Below are 20747 nucleotides of genomic sequence, written 5' to 3'. Positions count from 1 at the left end.
GAGGTGGAGGAGGGGAAGGTATTCTGAACGGAGAGGTAGCAGAGTCCTTCCTCTTTGGAGGTGGAGGCGGAGCAAGCTTCTCCAAATGTCTCTTTTTGGTAGAGAGTGTCAAATGTTCAGTTTTTGGATCCTTGGTGAGAGTTTTTTGCAAGGGATCCGGTGTAAATAGCTCTGGTGAGGTAATTTGGTCCGTCGGGCCGATGTCTTTTTAGGTTTTTCTGTGCCGGTTTTTTGCTTAGAACCCGGCTTGGGACCCTCCGGTCTCTTGGTCGGCGCCGAACTGGGCTTCGGCGTGGGTGCCGGTGGCCTTGTGTGGTTTGGTCAGTACCGAAGATGGCGTCAGTACCGAAGAGCTGGGTTTCGACCCAGAGGGCTTCGGTGCGGAGCTCGGTGTCGAGGTGGAGGCAGGTTTCTTTTTCGGTGCCGAAGTGTGTTTCTCGGCATTGCTGGTAGGCTGGCTCGAGCCCGAGCCGCCGGAAGGCTTACTTGGCTTCTTCACCGGGCCCGAAGGTGGGGTGTGTGAAGCAGTGTCTCTGGTCTTGCCTAGTGCCGGAGGCGAAGGCGTGACCGAAGCCTTTTTGGGTGTCGGCGCGGGTGTTGGGGGGGGAGGGAGAGGGGGGGGGGGGGGAGGTAGATTGGTACTCAAGACCCTCTGCGTCGGAGTGATGTCTTCCACATCTGACTCGTCGGCCTCGGAAGCGCTGACGAGGTCCTCTTCGGTGCGATGATGTTCCGGATCGTCGATGTCGTCTCCGAAGATGTCGACTGGAATGGACGTCAAGGAGTGTGCCATGTTCCTTCTGACTCTTCGGTCCCGAATAGTCTTTTTGGATCAGAAAGACTTTCAGGCCGGACAGTCTCGAGCCTCGTGTTCAGGGGAGAGGCAGAGGTTGCATACCTCATGAAGATCGGTGTGGAGAAATTTGGACCCACATCGAGGGAACTTTTTAAATGGAGTTCTTTCCATGAGCCGGGAACGGAGCTTGGGTAGGCCCGAAGGCCGCCGTCGACGACTGGAACCGGGAACGGAGCTTGGGTAGGCCCGAAGGCCGCCGTCGACGACTGGAACCGAAGGTTTGTGCTGATGAGAAGGCGCGTTGATTGAAGAGATCGCGATCGAAACCCTACAGCGAATTGGGGTGAGGATTGCGCGTGGATCGTCGAACTGAAAGCTGTTCGGAACCGGAGCGCGAAGATTACATCCGAGCCAGATGGCGGAAAAAAACAATCTGAGGATGGAGCCGAAGCCCATGCGCAATACCATCCAAAGGAGGAGTCACCGACCTCGTGACTTCCAAAGACTTTCCAAGAGGAAAAACAAACTGCAAACATTCGGGCCCAACACCAGATGGCGATCTATGCAAAAGTGCGTAATCTGCAGCTCATATGCCTCGAACATTGAGTTATTGGCTTTAAGGTAAGTACTCAACTGGCAAAGTTAAGGTTCTGGGCATAGACTCAGGGGTCCCCCAGGATCAGGTAGGTACAGTTGTTACACCCTCAGGGGCACAGGGGCAGCCGGGTGCAGAGTGAGTTAGGCCCAATGTTATCCTATGGGAGGCAGGGGGGCCTTGGTTGGTGGCTGCTGACTAGCAGGCCACGCGGCTGTGGGAGCTGGGCTCCTGGTCACTTGCTCAGGGCAAATGATTTCAATGGGAAAGCTCTGGTTTAGAAAAAGACTGCAAGCTCGGGGACGAAGATTCTTCAGGTGCCACCACCACTTCGAGAGGTAAGCTGGGTAGTTGGAGGGTAGGTAGGTACCCAGGAGTTGGGCACAGGGGGCCGCAGGGCGCAAGGTGCAGGGGTGCCTTTTGGTGTGGGGAAATCTTACCCTCTGTTGATCGCGGTTGGGGCGTACCTGGTTCTGAGGCTGCAGGCGTTGTCAGGAGCGTCGAGGGAAGTCCTTGGGTGCCGGACTCGGGGTCACAGTCGCCGGGGGGTCGTCCTCGTGGTCTTTGTTCACTCCAGCACAGGCCAGGCTTGGCGGGTGCAGAGTGTGCAGGGTTCGTGGTTCTGGGCTAATGCCAGGGATTAGAAGCAGATTTTGAGTATAGCCTCTACTCATGGGAGTCCCAGGTGCTTAGAGCCAAAAGGTAACTAGGTCCTCCGGGGTTTGTGAGGTTGCTGGCCACAAGAGGTGCCGGCTTGTAGCAGGAGCAGGTTCGAGGGTCGACAGGCCGGTAGGGCTGGGGCCAAAGCAGTTGGTGTCTTCCTCTTCTTAGCAGCTGCAGGGCAGGTCTTCTTTCTTCTTGCTTTTCTTTGTATTATGGAATCTGGAATCTGGGGAAGGAAGGTTCAGGGTGCCCCTAAATACTAGATTTAGGGGCATTACAGGTACGTGAAGGGCTGGTACCAATGGGTCCCTGTCCTGGGGTGGCTACACCCCCTATCCTGCCTCTCTCCTGTGGGAGGGGGCCAGTAGCCTAGTCCTGATTGGGTAGGGCCTCCAATCTTCAAGATGGCGAGCGCCCGGAGATGTGCTTCACCTCGCCTCCCCCACCTGAGGGGTGGGGTTGGCAGGCTGGCACATCCCCTGTCCTTATTCACAGAGGCGGCATGCCTTTGAAGCTTCCCCCTGCCCATCCTGGGGGAGGAGATCTAGCACCTCGCCCTGGATGTGCATTGTTGCAGGCCCAGGAGAGTAGGGGTTCTCCTACCCAGGGGTCCAGCAACATGTCTGCTGTGTGGCAGCCTAGGCAGCCGACCAGACGTGGATTGTAGGTTAGGTTTCAGGGGGCATCTCTAAGATGCCCTTTGGGGTGCTTGGTACATTAAATCCCACACTGGCATCAGTGTGGGTTTAATGTGCTGAGAAGTTTGATACCAAACTTCTCAGTCTTCAGTGTAGCCATTATGGTGCTGTGGAGTTCGTGTTTGACGAGCTCTCAGCACCATGTACTCTTAAATGGCAGCACTGCACTTACAGTGCCCAGGAATGGACCTGGGTACTGTAGGAGCATAGGGCTCATGCTCCTGTGCCCGCACCACTGGCATAGGGCACCCAGCTAGATGGGTGGCTGATGTATGCCAGGGCAGTGTAGGTGGTGGGCATGGCACACAGGGATGTGTGCCATGTCGACTCTTTGTTTTGTCTTGTACCCAGACACTCAGCCTGCAAGGGCAGTGTGTGTGTGTGTGTTAGGGTACAGGGCCTCTAAGGGTGGAACAATGAGTGCTGCAGCCCTTAGAGGCCTTCCCTTGTCACAAGGCCCTGGGTACCTAGGGTACCATTTACCAGGGGATGACATGTGGTCAGGGTTTGCCAATGTGGGTTTTAGGTTTTTAGGGAAGGAACATAGGCCCTGGGCACCGGATTGGCAGGAGTCCAGGGCACACTCAGTCAAAGTACATTCAGCAAAAAGTGGGGGCATACCATGCAAGAAAGATGGCACTTTCTCACAAAGGGCTGTTAAGCATTTATTGTACACACTCAGGCAAGAAATGATTAAACACACTCAAAGTATTTTCCCCATAGGATTGCACTGGTTTCTCACTGTACTAAGTGCGATCCTAAAAACAAAAAGTAGGGCAGATTTACAAGCCCCTTGCGCCACTTTTGCGTCACTTTTAACAAGGAAAAAGTGACGCAAAAGTGGCGCACGGGGCTTGTAAATCTGCCCCAAAGTATCTTTTTCTGTAACAAAAAGTATTTCATGCACATACAAATTGTTGATTGATGCTATACAAATCTATTGCCAGTATTTGAAAGTATTGCAATAGAAAAGTACTTACTGAGTTTGAAGTGGTTCATAGAAACAAAGGTAAACAAAGTAATATTTTACTACAAACATTGGCCTGGAGTCAATCATTGAGTGTGTGTTCCTGCCTTGTCCTACAACTCCTCTGTGTTTGGCCTAAGGCTGCTCACCGACACTACCACTAATAGAGCACTTTGGGTTTACATTGAGCCCTGAACACGTCTGGACTCTGTGCACGTTATCACCACCTAGTGGTATACCATATGCAGGGCCAGCTTCCTACAAAAGGTTTTAGCATATCTCAAATTCTGCAGGAATATGACCTGAGTGGAGACAGTAGAGACAACTGCTGTGTGGATATTTTTATTAATCTTTGCAGGCCTTGAAGAGGTTTTTTCCACAGTAATGTTTGCCATGAGGTTTTAAAAGCAGTATCACGTTGAGAGTAGATGAAATCTCTAAGTTTCTCCTGAAAGAGAGAGATCTCTTCAAGGTTTCTCACCTGAATGTGTAATAGAAAGTATGACAGCTGGAAGCCTCTGGGCAGGGAGGCACTTACGGGTATGGGCCACTGATTGGCTGGAGTTTGGGTCATTTATAAAAAAGGTGAATAAAATACAAAACTATTTTGCAATTTTCAAAGTTAATGAGTTTATAGTTGCACGGCAATGCTAACACTATTTACCAAGGATTCACAACTTGATGACAGGGAATAAATTAAAGTATCTGAATCTATGAACGATCAAGTGTTTGGAAAAACTATACTTCCAATAGTGCCTCCCCACTGAACAGGATTCCTCGGAAGCTCTCAATGATGTTGAACAGCTGATGAGACTGTCAGCAGCGAGCTTTAGAAGTGTGATGCAGAGGTTGGTCTCAGAAGCCCTACCTAGTCACACCAAGAGATGAAGATTAAGAATCACAATCCCCTGCCCAGCTGGAAGATGTCAAACCCAAAAGAAGCTTTAAGAATCTCACGCATTTCCACTTTGAAGCAAATTCCCTTTCTGATCCTCTGTTTCCTATACGGTGCTCCTGACTGGTCATTCAGTTATTATTGTTAGAATCTGAAAGGAATACGACAAAAATGTCATGCTCATTCTTTCAAGACTTTTTCAAATCGCAAAAAGAAAAGCTGGTGAAAGAGTCGGCATGGTGTCCAAGTAAATAGGGGCTAGAAATCACCTTAATGTTGTAAAAACAGGGTAACTTTCTGAGTAAAACAAAAAACTAACTAAATGCATTCATGCATTTTGCAATTTAGAAGTATGCAGACATTCTTATCAGGGAGAGGTCTAGATGACTGACCTTGTAGAGCACAATGGTGAGAAAAAATGTGTTAAGTTTCAGCCTAGTATAGGGCTATATTTGTCAGTTTTTCAGTTTTATGTGCTTATCTAAAGATATGTTTTTTTGGCCAAATACACTTCATTATGACTTAATTGGCAATATTAGCAACATAAAAAGGCAAGAATGTGGTGCTTCTTTTAAGCAGAATGCCTTTATTTACATGATTTTCAAATTTACAATTTGTGTGCCAGGATTCAGTATAAACATATTCTACCATTTATAATGGAGAATGAGACTAATGCACAATGAAAATGAATAATATAAATGAATTTCAAAGAACTAAAAGCATTCATCTGTTTAAAGACGGTATCTCACAAAGTGAAATCTGGAAATGTGGAGAGAAGGTAAAGACCAGAAACAGCAATTGAGTAAATTTGAAGTTAAGTCTTTTGATTCTGCTCTTGGTTGGTCAGCACCGAAGACACCATCCACACGATGAACACCATCCACTCCGGATCACCAACCGACCCATGCCCCCACCACGTCTTCAACAAGGCCGACTCCGTCATCGCACCCCAACTCCGAGACATCATCAACTGCTCCTTCAACAACGCCACCTTCCCGGAGAGCTGGAAGCATGCTGAACTCAGCGCCCTACTGAAGAAACCATCAGCAGACCCCACCGACCTCAAGAACTACCGCCCCATCTCGCTCCTCCCGTTTCCTGTCAAAGTCATCGAGAAGACCGTCAACAGACAGCTGGCCGCCTTCCTCGAGACGAACGGATCCCTCGACCACTCGCAGTCCGGCTTCCGAGCCAACCACAGCACCGAGACCGCCCTCATCGCAGCCACTGACGACATCCGAGCCCTGCTCGACAACGGGGAAACAGCGGCCCTCATCCTCCTGGACCTATCCGCAGCGTTCGATACTGTCTGCCACCACACCCTAGTGCAGCGCCTCAGCAACATCGGAATCCAAGAGAAGGCACTAGAGTGGATCATGTCGTTCCTCGCCAGAAGAACCCAGAGAGTCCGCCTCCCCCCGTTCAGATCCGAGGCCACCTTAGTCATCTGCGGCGTACCAAAAGGATCTTCACTCAGCCCCACCCTCTTCAACGTCTACATGAGCCCCCTCGCAGCCATCGCACGCCAACACAACCTCAACTTCATCTCCTACACCGACGACATCCAGCTGATCCTCTCCCTCACCAACGACCCAGCCACCGCCAGAACCAACCTACACGAAGGGATGAAAGACGTAGCCGAGTGGATGATGAACAGCCGCCTGAAACTGAACTCAGACAAGACGGAAGTCCTCATCCTTGGATCATCACCCTCTGCCTGGGACGACTCCTGGTGGCCCCCTGCCCTGGGCAGCGCACCCAAACCAACGGACCACGCACGCAACCTGCGCTTCATCCTGGACTCCTCCCTCTCGATGACCAGACAAGTCAATGCCGTCTCATCATCATGTTTCAACATCCTACGCATGCTCCGAAAGATCTTCCGATGGATCCCCACCGAAACCAGGAAGACGGTCACCCAGGCACTCGTCACCAGCCGACTGGACTACGGAAACACCCTCTACACCGGAACCACAGCCAAACTGCAGAAAAGACTCCAACGCATCCAGAACGCCTCCGCACGACTCATGCTGGACATCCCCCATACACAGCCACATCTCCGGACACCTGAGAGACCTGCACTGGCTCCCCGTCAGCAAGAAAATCACGTTCCGACTCCTCACCCACGCACACAAGGCCCTCCACGACCTGGGCCCCAGGTACCTCAACAACCGCCTGACCTTCTACACTCCCACCCGCCAGCTACGATCGACCAGCCACGCCCTCGCCGCCGTGCCACGCATTCGAAGAGCCACCATGGGAGGAAGATCCTTCTCCTACCTGGCAGCCAAGACTTGGAACTCCCTCCCCATCCACCTCCGTCTGACCCAAGACCACCTCTCCTTCAGGAAGCAACTCAAGACCTGGCTGTTCGAGCAGTAGCGGACCCCCCTCCCCCAAGCGCCTTGAGACCCTCCGGGTGAGTAGCGCGCTATACAAATTTCTTGATTGATTGATTGGTGCAGAAAACAGATGGATTGGAGTGTTAGGTATGTACATGGTATTTGTATATTGTGAAACTAGTCAAAAGGCAACAGGGAGCTGTACTTGGTCAAAGGCTAAGATAAAGCCAACAAGTGATGAGGTAGCAAGGTTCTTGGAGCCAAATTGAACTGTCAATGCATCATTAGGTTTTGTTCCATAAAGAGGTGAGTCTTCAGCTCTTTCCTAATTTGGAGCTGCGCTACGACAGCCATGATACATACAGAACTAAAAAGTAATTTTATGAGGAAATTATTTGTATGTGCGCTGTGAAGAAGGCTGAAAACTGGGAGGCAATTTGAGTACAAAAGACGATATATACTCAAGAGGAGGCAAACACTCAAGGTTTACAGAAAAGAAACGTTGGACGCGAATAAATGCTTTCAAGTGTTACTTCTAGCAGTGATAACAAAGAACACATAATTGAGCAGAACTTTTGCTGTACTTCAGCAATGTTAGCAAGGATCATCTGGCTGTACGGAGGCACAAAATAGAGGGTTATGATTAAACTGGAAAATATTATCAATTATCCTATTTCAAATTTGAATAAAATCTACCACAATGCACCACTTAAGACTTTTACTGACCTTTTTTATGATTCAAATTTGCTGTTAGAGCTTCAGTAGCCCTGGTAACCCATGTTTCATACGATTGAGCTCGCGATCTCACGCCTTGCAGTAGCAATGGAAGGTCCTCTGGAGGGTACCGGTACCTTAAGATACAATAATCAGACAAATAAATAGTAAACAAAAATGCCGGCCACTCAAGACATGCATTTACCTTAGATTTTCAACAGTGACATTTCAGTGAGTGGTGCTTCTCATATCACCAACGACGTATGTTTAATTACCACCTGACAAAAAATAGAATGCCCTTATAAAGAATAGAATTGTAAGTGAAGAAGCAAACAGGAAATCTCACAATCCCTGCTCATTTCTACACTGGCCCTAGTGCCTGAACTACTACTTTCTGTCACCCTCAAGCATAAAATCATCTTGACATAGCCGGATGCAGCACTTCTGAGGTATTACTATTAGTGAGATATTTTGCCTGCACTGCTACTTTTGAAAGAAAATATTTCCAAAAGAGTCCTCGGTCACCCTTACCCTTTACACAGATAATATATGAATATCCACACTACAGCTATGTTAACAGACTAAAATGCTATTGCCATAAGGAAACTGCAGTCCTGGTGCATTTATAGACATTGTGTGATTATATAACACGAGGTTCATAATAACCCACAATTCCAGAATACCCACAGAGTGGTTTCAGTTTTTACTGAATTTTATAGCAAAGATAATGTACTTTACATTAATACATTATTTGCAAACAAATATGTCAGGCTAACTCACTCGATGGTTACCAAACTACTGAGTTAGTGCAACTACTTACATAACTTATGACAGTTACAAAATCCATTCAAAAGTTTCAACTTTAGTATATCACATAATGCACAGCCTATCATCTCCATTAGTGAAAATCACTTCTTTATTGATAATCTTTTAAAATCATTTTCTTGTGTCTGGTCCTAGCCAATGTGTTTCGTCCAAAAGGATTTAATCAGCTTTATACTGTGTTCCCACTTTATGGCACAAGGGAGATACAGTGTCAAAAAAGTTGTACAGCCAGAGATGTTACATCATCAAGTCTTTCATATACCTGGCCAAAAATATCGACAGATGGCAACGATGTTCCTTTCTGTCCATGCTGGTTGGAAAACTCTTGTGCACAAATCTAAATATCAGGCCTTGAATCCTGTGAGTCTCAGGCCTTCCTCAACACCCTTGTTTTTACCCAATGGTCAGCCTTCTTCCCTAGCTCTTGGAGAAAAACTAACCCTAGATCCACCAGGTACTGATGCAGTTTTTCTAATGTACAATTACTTAACAAGTGCTCTTTCATCAACAGATTGTAAAACCCTTCATAATCTTGCACCTTAATTCAACCAGCGATCCAGTGTTTTGACTGAAGTCAACAAAATCTACCCAGGATTGAGTTGAGGTTTTGTGAGTCTCCCTGAACTTAATCCTGTACTCCTCAGTGTCGAGTCCAAAGCCCTCAATAAGAGTATTCTTCATGAGGTACTAAGACTCAGAATCTGCCTCATCTAGTGTTAGGAATCTATCCCTGCACTTTCCTGATAACAGCTCGCAGAGTAAAGAGCCCCAGTATTTCTGGTGTAACCCCCTCATTTAACGGGCCCTGTCAAAGGCACTAAACCATTTGGTAATGTCAACCTATAACATATTTAGGGACAATCCCTTTGAGGATTGTGGGATAAAATGTTTCCTCTCTCGCCCTCATTTACTTTATTGCTGCCACTACTTACGGGTCCTAAACCCATCTCAGCCCCCTCTTTTTCTATGGCCAGGATTTTGGCCTCAAGGACTGTCCTTTTGGCTAGTCTCACAAAGGACTAGATGGAGTAGTTTCTTTTCTGTAACTCCAGTTCTGTAGTAGGGGTATCTCGGTTATAGTCATAATCTAGTGAATAGTCCCGCCCATGTGCGTGGACCCCGGAGCAATACAAATAATCTCTTAAATTGTCAAGCCATGCAGACCTGCATCTACACTTAAGAGAGAATTCAAAGACAATGCAGCCTATATCCACAGGCTACACTGTCCAGTACTTCAACTAGAAAATTCCACCAACTTCCACAAACAGCACTGCCTGCCCAGCTTTTTCCACAGAGAAAAAACCTGCCTCTACCAGCAAAAGCCTCTGGAATGATAGAGAGGGAGGAATGGACAGACAAGCCCCATAGGCTGCCATTATGTGGCTCAGAACAGGATACCGTGCCTTTAAGAAAACTTTCCAGAACTTTTCCATTATCCCAGAATGCACAGCAGGTCCCTTTTACTTTCAGTTCTTTTTGAAGGCGTAGCACGCCAGACCCGTAGCATTCCGTACGTTAACATTTATCTCTCCACCGGGGAGGAGGGCGGGCGCTTATGACTATAACAGAGATACCCCCACTACAGAACTGGAGTTACAGAAAAGAAACTACTCCTTCTGTAGTAGGGGATCTCTGTGTATAGTCATAATCTAGTGAATAGAATGGCAAGCCCATCCCCACACCAAAAAAGGCAGTGGAGAAGATTACAAAATAATACCACTACTGTGCGAACAAATTTCGCAGCGAAGCCTGCCCAACCTGAGCATCTACCCTGGCATCCGTGTCCAGACAGTAATGCGCAGCAAAGGTATGGACCGACCTCCAAGTGGCCGCCTTGCAGATTTCTGCAATCGGAACATTACTCAGCAAAGCAGTCGTGCCAGCTTTGCCCCTGGTGGAATGAGCCTTAGGTTTACCCCCTAAGGTCTTATTAGCCTTTTGGTAACACAATTGTATACAGGACACAATCCACCGAGAGATGGACTGTTTGGAGGTAGCAAGACCGGTCCTGACTGATCCATATTTGATAAACAACTGGTCTGACCTACGAATATCTTTGGTCTTATCAAGATAAAACTTCAACACCCTGCTAACGTCCAGGGAATGTAGAGACCTTTCCGCTGGAGTAGAGGGATTCCGAAAAAACGTAGGTAAAATTATGGTCTAGCTGACATGAAAATCAGATATAACCTTAGGAAGAAATTTAGGGTGAGTACGCATAATAACCTTAGCAGCATGAAATACAGTATAAGGTTCTTGGCAACACAACGCCTGAAGTTCACTCACCCTGCGGGCCGATGTAATGGCCACTAGGAACGCCGCCTTCCAGGACAGGTGCTGCAACGAAGCCTTGTGAATAGGTTCAAAAGGCTCCTTCATCAATCTGGACAGCACCACATTCAATTCCCAGGAAGGCGAGGGAAGTCTGACAGGAGGGAACACCTTCTTCAAGCTGTCGCGATTACTCGACGAGGGCCTAGGAACTACAACACCCAGAACACTCGGGGGCAAGGAGGAGGAACCCGCGTTCTATCAGGAAGTAGAAAAGGGCGCCTCCCCCACTAGGAGGCGCTTGACAATCTTTTCCTTGTTGTTCAGAGCCTCGACCAGGAAGCTCGTTTCCCGGACGCCGCAGTATTCCCGTGCAGAATTACCAGGAGAACTCTTCAGGAAGACGTCCTTCCTCCTGGATTCTTTCCCCACTACAAGACGCAGGCGGAGGCAACGGACCAGTCGTCGGACTTCTCCCTCCCCCTGCCTCCAAGTCTCACCCTGCGCAGAGGCGCATAACCTCGGAGCAGAGCCTTGCTCCTTTCACCGCTCCCGTTGTGAGGAAACAGCGGGCGAGCGATACGCATCAGTCGAGATGCGGAACGCGCCTCCCGTGTGAGGCGTGAAGCTACCTTTTGGTTTACCGAAGTTCACCCTTTTGCACCCACGGTAGAGCTGTGACGGAACAGCTTGCTTAACTGTGGTTCATTCCGCTCCTCTGGACTCACTCATTTTACTCCTCAGAGGTGCGAGACAAGACGCTGGATTGTAGGGGGTTAAAGAACCCTCCCTTGTTCTCGCTCCTCGTCTACACCACAGAGCCATACCCACTCAAAGGGTACAGGAGCAGCGCAACTTCCTCGCCCTTGTGAACCTGGGTTTGGCAGAAGCTGAAGTCGCTAAATCCTAGCGGAATCACAGTGAGTCCATGGGCAGATGGGTGGGGGCTTGAGGAGGTTAGGCTGAGACTCTCCCCCCCTTAACACCTTTCCCTTTCTCCTCCCTAGGGCCCTTCCTGGGACACCCGTGTAGGACCTGTTGAGTGCCCCACTGTCAATCCTCCCTCCGTCTCAACTTCCTTTTCCCCCTGTTTTCCCCCCGTTGGTTCCCGTGCACTGCGTGGGCCTACTCGTCGCAGTGGGCGAGAGCTGAAGAGGGAAGGAAGGGATCAGCAACGATATATCCTCATTCCTGCTGGCTGGCTCAGGTTAGTGGGTTGTGTAAATACTCCCTCTGACACTCGGACCTGTCGTGACAGATTGTCAAGCCCACGATTGTGTCCCAGCCCGAACGATGGATACTAATGTTGTCCTCGCATCCCTTGTGGAGAGCCTAACGGCGTTGCAAGTAGAGGTACATGCTTCCCGTGCCGAAAACAGAGATCTCAAAACCGAGTTAGGTACCCTACGCAGAGAAGTAGCAGGATTATCCCGTCAAGGGAGACCTGCAGCTAGGAGCCCATACATTAAAGACTGGACGCTTCCCCCTCCAGGTATGGTGCAACAAACTGGCCAGGTAAAAGGGAATGGTGAATTTTCCCTTCGGAGCGCAGCTCCTGTCACAGATACCGCTCCCACAGTCCATGTGTTGCAGAGCACGAGTATACCTCTGGCCCCTCCCGAAAGATTCTATGGTGAGCCTAAAAAATTTGAGACATTCCTAGATCAATGTCGATTGCACTTTCTATGTAAGCCTGCTGTCTTCCAGGATGAAGCGGCAAAAACAGCGTTCATGATGTCCTACATGGGAGGAAATGCAGCCAGTTGGACTATTCCCCTGATGGAAAGAAATGACCCGGTGCTACATCACTTCGTGGATTTTTGCGCAGAAATGAGGAAGCTATTCGACCGCAAATCGCACATGTTAACACTGGATAGGGAATTGATAACCCTGAAGCAGGGATCACAAGATCTCCTTACGTATATTACCTCGTTCAACCGCTTGGTGGTGGAGACAGACTGGCCACAAGAGAAACGCACTTCCCTTTTTTATCAAGGATTGAGAGGGGAGCTAAAGGACGTTCTGTCTCAAGTGGTGCAACTCCCGCCAACATGCGAGGAATTTATTTCACTCACGGTCCAATTAGAACACCGACTTTTGGAACGAAAGGGTGACCGATCCAGAGGGGAAGGCCGAGTACCGTTCTTCCGACCTAAGGTTCTCCCGAGTGACTCCCCGAAACTCCCGGATACAACCGAGCCCATGCAGATCGGGGGTATTAAAGGACCCTTGACAACCGAGGAACGAGAAAGACGACGGAACATGAAACTATGTCTCTACTGTGGAAAGAGTGGACACTTCATTAGGGAATGCCGTTCCAGAACCCGTCTCACCGATAAAACGGGTAACGTAAGCCTGCAAAGTGCCTCAGTACATCACGGAGAAACGCCGGAAAACTAGGAAGCCCGAGTCTGGAAGAGATCCCTAGACCGGGTGGGACACAGGCCGTGATCTCCTCTGCCGTCGCGAAAACTATCCAGCCGGCAGTAGCGCATCTCTACGTAGGAGTTACCATATGGATTTCTTCTACTACACCCCTGGAGGTGCCAGCTATGTTGGATTCCGGTGCAACCGGGAATTACATGGACATACGCTATGCTGAAACCATAGGAGTTCCAAAAGAGAAGAAACCGCTCCCTGAGGAAGTCAAGGCAGTAGATGGTACCGCACTATCCTCTGGTCCCGTTCTTTATCAGACAGTATCTCTCCTCATGAAAGTGGGTAGTACGCACTACGAATACATCAGCTTTGACCTGATAGACGCGCCTCATTTTGGGCTCATATTAGGGATGCCCTGGCTCACCCTCCATGATCCGGTTAATAAGTGGGCAGACCGATCAGTTACCTTGCAATCCGAATATTGTGTAGAACATTGCACGAACCAAGTTATCCATCAAGGACGGACAGACATCTCTCAAGCAAGCCTTCTGGCTTCTGGGTGTATGGAAACTGGGTTCTGCTGTACCACCACTGTACCAGAAGTCTACCAAGAATACCTTACAGTTTTTGACAAAGAAAAAGCAACTCGACTCCCCCCACATCGCTCCTACGACTGCCAAATAGACCTCGTTCCAGGGGCCACCATTCCTTGTAGTCGAGTGTACGCTCTCACAGAACCCGAAACGACATACCTCCAACAATATCTTACAGAGAACCTGGCATCAGGATTCATCAGACACTCCTCATCCCCCGCTTCATCCCCACTCTTTTTCATATCGAAGAAGGATTGTGCTGAAGTCAGGCCGTGTATAGACTTCAGAGCGCTCAATCGTATTACGATCAAAAATAGGTACCCCCTACCGTTGATCCCGGTACTCCTGGACCAACTAAAGGGAGCTCGATGGTTCACTAAATTGGACTTAAGGGGGGCCTATCACTTGGTACGGGTGAAAAGCGGGGATGAGTGGAAGACAGCATTCCGAACTAAATTCGGCCTGTATGAATACCTGGTGATGCCATTTGGACTCTGTAATGCCCCAGCTGCTTTCCAATTCTTCATGGATGAGGTACTCAGAGGGTTCTTGGAAACGTGCTGTGTGGTGTACATAGACGACATCCTGGTCTATTCCACCACCCTAGAGGACCATGTAACACATGTTAAAGCAGTGCTTGACAGGCTACAACAATACTCCTTGTTTGCGAAACTAGAGAAATGTTTATTTCATGTGGAAGAGGTAGCCTTTTTGGGGTACATCATAAACGCTCAGGGTTTCCAGATGGATCAGGGCAAAGTCAACGCTATTACTGACTGGGAGGCTCCTCGTACAGTAAAGGCAGTGCAGAGATTCTTGGGGTTCGCTAATTACTATCGGCGATTCATAAGAGACTTCTCCAAGATCATTAAACCCATCTCCAATCTCTTACGAAAAAATACCCCCTTTCAGTGGGGAACGGACGCCGACCAAGCCTTCCAGGCACTGAAGTTACGGTTCACACAAGCCCCGATTCTCAGACATCCAGACACCTACCTACCGTTTGTAGTCGAGACCGACGCTTCACAATATGCCATAGGCGGAGTACTTTCGCAAAGACATCCGGAAACAGGGCAGCTTCATCCCGTTGCATATTACTCGAAGAAACTTACCCCGTGTGAAACTAACTATACCGTCACCGACAAAGAGTTACTGGCGATCAAGAGAGCCTGTGAGGAATGGAGACATTACCTCATGGGGGCAAGCCACACGGTCGAGATTTACACTGACCACAGGAATTTACTCTTCCTAACAACCGCAAAGGCCCTGACACCCAGACAATTGCGATGGTCGTTTTTTTTTCCGATTATGATTTCGTCATTAAATACCGCCCTGGAACACAACATGGGAAGGCCGATGCTTTATCAAGACCCGAAGAGACAGACAGCGGCACAAGAACGGAAGAAGAAGCCCCGCCATTGATCATCCCAGGCAAAAAGGCGTCATGCATGGCAATCACCCCGAGCGCCCCACGTCATTTTCTCGACGACCTAAAGATAGCCGTAGCGAATGTGGATGCACAAGCCTGGATTCACGAACAACCCGATCACCGACAGGAAAAGGACAACCTGCTGTATCACTCTCACGCCCTATATGTACCAAACATTGGACTCCAACAGAGGGTACTCAAGTGGACACACGATGCCCCTCTGGGTGGTCACATGGGCATCAATAAAACAATATCGGGCCTCGAGAGATCCTTCTGGTGGCCTGCCTTACGTAAAGACACCCAGAACTACATAAAGACCTGTTCGATATGCGTACAAGGCAAAGCGCTTCATACAAGACCCGTGGGGTTATTACGACCGATCCCTATTCCCCCACGACCATGGGACACCATCTCGATGGACTTCATCGTGGAAATGCCCCCCTGCGAAGGATACACGGTAATACTGGTACTAGTGGACCACTTAACTAAGATGGGGCACTTCATTCCACTGAAAAAACTCCCTTCCTCCGCTGAGCTGGCTCAAGTGTTCCTCCAACATGTCATCAAAGCACATGGAATTCCGAGTACCCTGATCACAGATAGGGGGTCTCAATTCACCTCCACATTCTGGAAGGCCCTCTGCGAAACCCTCTCCATTGATATGAGAACCTCCACAAGCTTCCATCCACAAACAGATGGAAAAACAGAACGCTTAAATCAGACCCTTGAGCAATATTTGCGATGCTTCACGTTGCAAAATCCCATGCAATGGTACCCGTTACTCTGGATGGCGGAATTCACGTATAATAACGCGGACCACTCCACCTTGGGATGTTCCCCTTTCTTTTGCCTCTATGGCTATCACCCCAACGTACTCCCTTTTGACTGGCCAGCGCAATCAAACCTTCCAAGCATCCAAGAACATCACGCGCACCTACAGGCGGTGATGATTGAAGCCAAGCAGAATCTGGCTAATGCCCAAGCCGCACACAAAAGGTACGCAGACAGAAGGAGGGAGGAAGAACCCCAGTACAAAGTAGGGGATAAGGTATGGTTATCAACGCGTAACCTTAAGTTGAAGGGAGTAGATAAGCTTAAACCCAGATACATAGGCCCATACAGTATCGAAAAAATAGTAAATCCAGTAGCTCTGAAGCTTTCCCTCCCCATGGCCTGGCGTATACATCCTGTCTTCCACGTGTCCTTACTCCAACCCTGCCCAATAGGCACGAGACTCCAGGTGAGACCGCATCCGATAGACATCGACGGACAAGAAGAGTACGAAGTACAAGAACTCTTAGATTCCTGTATTGTAAGAGGGAGGGTCCAATATTTAGTGGATTGGAAGGGCTTTGGAGTGGAAGACAGAACATGGGAACCGGCACACAATCTAAACTGCCCTGACCTATTGAAAGCCTTCCATGATGCACATCCTGGGAAGCCGGGTCGACCGCCGAGACGGCAGTCCTTGAGAGGGGGTTCTGTCGCGATTACTCGACGAGGGCCTAGGAACTACAACACCCAGAACACTCGGGGCAAGGAGGAGGAACCCGCGTTCTACCAGGAAGTAGAAAAGGGTGCCTCCCCCACTAGGAGGCGCTTGACAATCTTTTCCTTGTTGTTCAGAGCCTCGACCAGGAAGCTCGTTTCCCGGACGCCGCAGTATTCCCGTGCAGAATTACCAGGAGAACTCTTCAGGAAGACATCCTTCCTCCTGGATTCTTTCCCCACTACAAGACGCAGGCGGAGGCAACGGACCAGTCGTCGGACTTCTCCCTCCCCCTGCCTCCAAGTCTCACCCTGCGCAGAGGCGCATAACCTCGGAGCAGAGCCTTGCTCCTTTCACCGCTCCCGTTGTGAGGAAACAGCGGGCGAGCGATACGCATCAGTCGAGATGCGGAACGCGCCTCCCGTGTGAGGCGTGAAGCTACCTTTTGGTTTACCGAAGTTCACCCTTTTGCACCCACGGTAGAGCTGTGACGGAACAGCTTGCTTAACTGTGGTTCATTCCGCTCCTCTGGACTCACTCATTTTACTCCTCAGAGGTGCGAGACAAGACGCTGGATTGTAGGGGGTTAAAGAACCCTCCCTTGTTCTCGCTCCTCGTCTACACCGCAGAGCCATACCCACTCAAAGGGTACAGGAGCAGCGCAACTTCCTCGCCCTTGTGAACCCGTGTTTGGCAGAAGCTGAAGTCGCTAAATCCTAGCGGAATCACAGTGAGTCCATGGGCAGATGGGTGGGGGCTTGAGGAGGTTAGGCTGAGACTCTCCCCCCCTTAACACCTTTCCCTTTCTCCTCCCTAGGGCCCTTCCTGGGACACCCGTGTAGGACCTGTTGAGTGCCCCACTGTCAATCCTCCCTCCGTCTCAACTTCCTTTTCCCCCTGTTTTCCCCCGTTGGTTCCCGTGCACTGCGTGGGCCTACTCGTCGCAGTGGGCGAGAGCTGCAGAGGGAAGGAAGGGATCAGCAACGATATATCCTCGTTCCTGCTGGCTGGCTCAGGTTAGTGGGTTGTGTAAATACTCCCTCTGACACTCTGACCTGTCGTGACACAAGCCTTCCAAAAAATCCTTGACCACAGGGATCTGAAAGAAGGAAGTCTGTGAAGGGCATTTCCTGTAAGCAGTCAAAGCAGCGAGATGAACCTTAATGGAGTGGAAATTAAGGCCCGACTGCGCCAAATGTAAAAGATATGGAAGGATGACATCTTCCTTACAGGTCGTCGGGTCAAAGTTCTTGGATTTGCACCAGATGCAGAATCTCTTCCACTTGTAAGCATAGGAAGTCCTAGTGGAAGGACGTTTAGCCTCCTTCAGTATGTCCATACAATCTTCTGGTAGATTCAAATGGCCATATTGCACTATCTCAGGAGTCATGCCGCCAAACTCAAAGACGAGAGGTTGGGATGCACCATCCGCCCCCCGAACTTCGTGAGAAGGTCCGGCCTGCACGGCAGCCGAATGTGAGGAAGGAGAGACCGGTGAAGCAGGTCCGTGAACCACCACTGCCTGGGCCATTCCGGGGCAATCAGGATCATCCGCGCCCCGGACTTGGACAGTTTGATGAGCACCACCGGAATCAGGGGAATGGGTGGAAAAGCGTACAGAAAGCTGTTCGAGCAGTCGATCCATAGCGCATTCCCCAGCGTCCCCTTCTGGTAGTACCTGGATGCGAAGTCTCGGCATTTGCTGTTTTCAGCAGTGGCGAACAGATCTACGTCTGGAGTTCCCCACCTTGCTAAAACTTCTCCTAGTACCTAGTCGTTTATGACCCATTCGTGGTTTTCCTGAAGCAGCCTGCTCAGTGCGTCCGCCTGAACATTCTGCACCCCCGGCAGATGCGTGGCCGTGATCATCAGTCCCCGGGCCAGAAGCCAGCGCCAGATCGCCTGCACCTCCTGCGACAGAGTGCGCGATCTCGACCCCCCCCTGCTTGTTGAGGTAATACATCGTGGTTGTATTGTCCATCTGTATCAGCAGCGAGTTGGTCTGGAGGGACGGATGGAAGGCCTTCAATGCCAAGTAAACGGCTCTGAGTTCCAGGAAATTGATGTGGTACGTAGACTCCAACAGGGACCACTTTCCTTGTATCTGTAAGTCTCCGGAGTGCGCTCCCCAGCCTTGGAGAGACGCATCCATCACGATACTCGTCTTGCGAATGTCCTTGTGGAAGGGAACCCCCCGGAGGAGATTTTCCGCCGAACACCACCATTTCAGAGACTGAATAGCATGTAGAGACAGCCGTATCTTGTCGTCCCAAGAACCTGTCCTCTGATCCCACTGATCCTCCAAGCACTCCTGCAGTGGTCTCATGTGCAGCCGTGCGTGAGGAAGATACAGGAGGCCATCGACCCCAGCAGCGAAGACACCTTCCTCACTGTCGCCGATGGAGCGGCCATGAGGTCCTGAGCCTTCCGAAGGAGCGATAAACGTCTCTCGTCCGAAGGAGACACGCTTGCTGACCGTGTATCAATGGAGGCCCCCCAAGTACTGAATGCACTGGACCGGAGTCGGGACAGATTTGGACATGTTGACGTGTAACCCCAGCTTGTTCAAGAGAGCGCACGTCCTCCGGAAGTGCGTCTGCGCTTCCGAGAAAGATGAGGCCTTGATCATCCAGTCGTCCAGGTACGGGTAGACAAACACCTTGTTCCTCCGCAGGTGCGCCGCTACCACTGCCATGCACTTCGAGAAGGTCCTGGGCGCAGACTTTAGCCCGAATGGCAGTACTGTGTATTGAGAGCCCTGGGGAGAAGGTGAACAGACTGTAGTCATCCCCCTCGACGCCGTAGTGGACGCCATCGACGTTGGTGGAGAATGGGGACGTTTGCCGGTCTTCCTGCCCCTGGGGAGCTCCCCAGAGGCCTCAGCATGGGCAGAATTAGCCCCTCCTGACCCACCTTGTGCCTTCAGACTTCTGTCCTCCAGGACTTGGAGCCTGATCTTCATTCTTTCTCTCAGGGTCCTGGCTGAGAACGAGTGGCAGATTTCACACTCCTCCGGCACATGGGACTGGGGAAGGCAGACGATGCATACCCTGTGTGGGTCTGACTTAGCCTTCTTCCTAACGCACTCTGGGCACTTGTCAAACAAGCCAGGCATGTTGACAACACCAGAAGGAAGCCCCCAACACTAAAACACTTGAAAAATGACAAAATCACCAAATAAACCCTTGAAAAGGGAGACCTCAATGCTCCAGGGTCCTGCTAGCAGGAGCCGGAAAAAAGAACTGAAAGTAAAAGGGACCTGCTGTGCATTCTGGGATACTGGAAAAGTTCTGGAAAGTTTTCTTAAAGGCACAGTATCCTGTTCTGAGCCACATAATGGCAGCCTATGAGGCTTGTCTGTCCATTCCTCCCTCTCTATCATTCCAGAGGCTTTTGCTGGTAGAGGCAGGTTTTTTTCTCTGTGGAAAAAGCTGGGCAGGCAGTGCTGTTTGTGGATGTTGGTGGAATTTTCTAGTTGAAGTACTGGACAGTGTAGCCTGTGGATATAGGCTGCATTATCTGTCTTTGAATTCTCTCTTAAGTGTAGATGCAGGTCTGCATGGCTTGACAATTTAAGAGATTATTTTTATTGCTCCGGGGTCCACGCACATGGGCGGGACTATTCACTAGATTATGACTATACACAGAGATCCCCTACTACAGAACCTTTTTATATAGGTCTTCCTCCAATCCTGAGTGGCCTGACCTTCCCCCAGGAGTGCAGACCCTATAAGTAAAGCATTAGGTAAGAAGTGAGGGACTTCTTCATCACCTGTACCATTGTTAGGGGAATCATCTCCATGATTTCTGGTTACAGAATCATCTTCAATAACTACTATATCTTCAGGAATGTCAGGATTCTCTGCTCTTGCCTGGGATACATCAAACTCAGCAAGCAACTTCTGCAGTTGTGCCTTGGTTGGAGACCCAGCTGAGGGCTTTCAACTGCTTCACATAAGGTTGCAGATAAGGTGTTAGGTTGAGCTCCTGTACTCTCACCTATGTGCTAGTCATAGTTAGTGTAGTTGGGACCTTTTAAGAAATTTAACCAAAAATTCTAAACATGGTGGTGGCCAGCAACATGGCCGAGT

General features: G+C 49.7%; 1 protein-coding gene across 7 annotated transcripts in view; it reads right to left on the bottom strand.

Moving 5' to 3' along the window:
- Positions 1 to 20747, bottom strand: part of KDM5A (lysine demethylase 5A) — a 1031636-nt gene that overhangs the window by 622728 nt on the left and 388161 nt on the right. For all 7 annotated transcript variants that reach the window (XR_014981238.1, XR_014981239.1, XM_085652274.1 and 4 more), the window contains one exon: positions 7683 to 7807. Coding sequence is in view for 5 of the 7 variants with exons in the window: in XM_085652274.1 (XP_085508400.1) it covers positions 7683 to 7807 (125 nt within the window). In the remaining 2 variants the exon portion in view is untranslated. The remainder of the gene's footprint in view (positions 1 to 7682; positions 7808 to 20747) is intronic.

The sequence above is a fragment of the Triturus cristatus genome, chromosome 4_1, assembly GCF_964204655.1.
Source record: "Triturus cristatus chromosome 4_1, aTriCri1.1, whole genome shotgun sequence".
Taxonomy (NCBI): domain Eukaryota; kingdom Metazoa; phylum Chordata; class Amphibia; order Caudata; family Salamandridae; genus Triturus; species Triturus cristatus.
The sequence above is the reverse complement of the archived record's forward strand: the minus strand, read 5'-3'. Positions and strand labels throughout refer to the sequence as shown.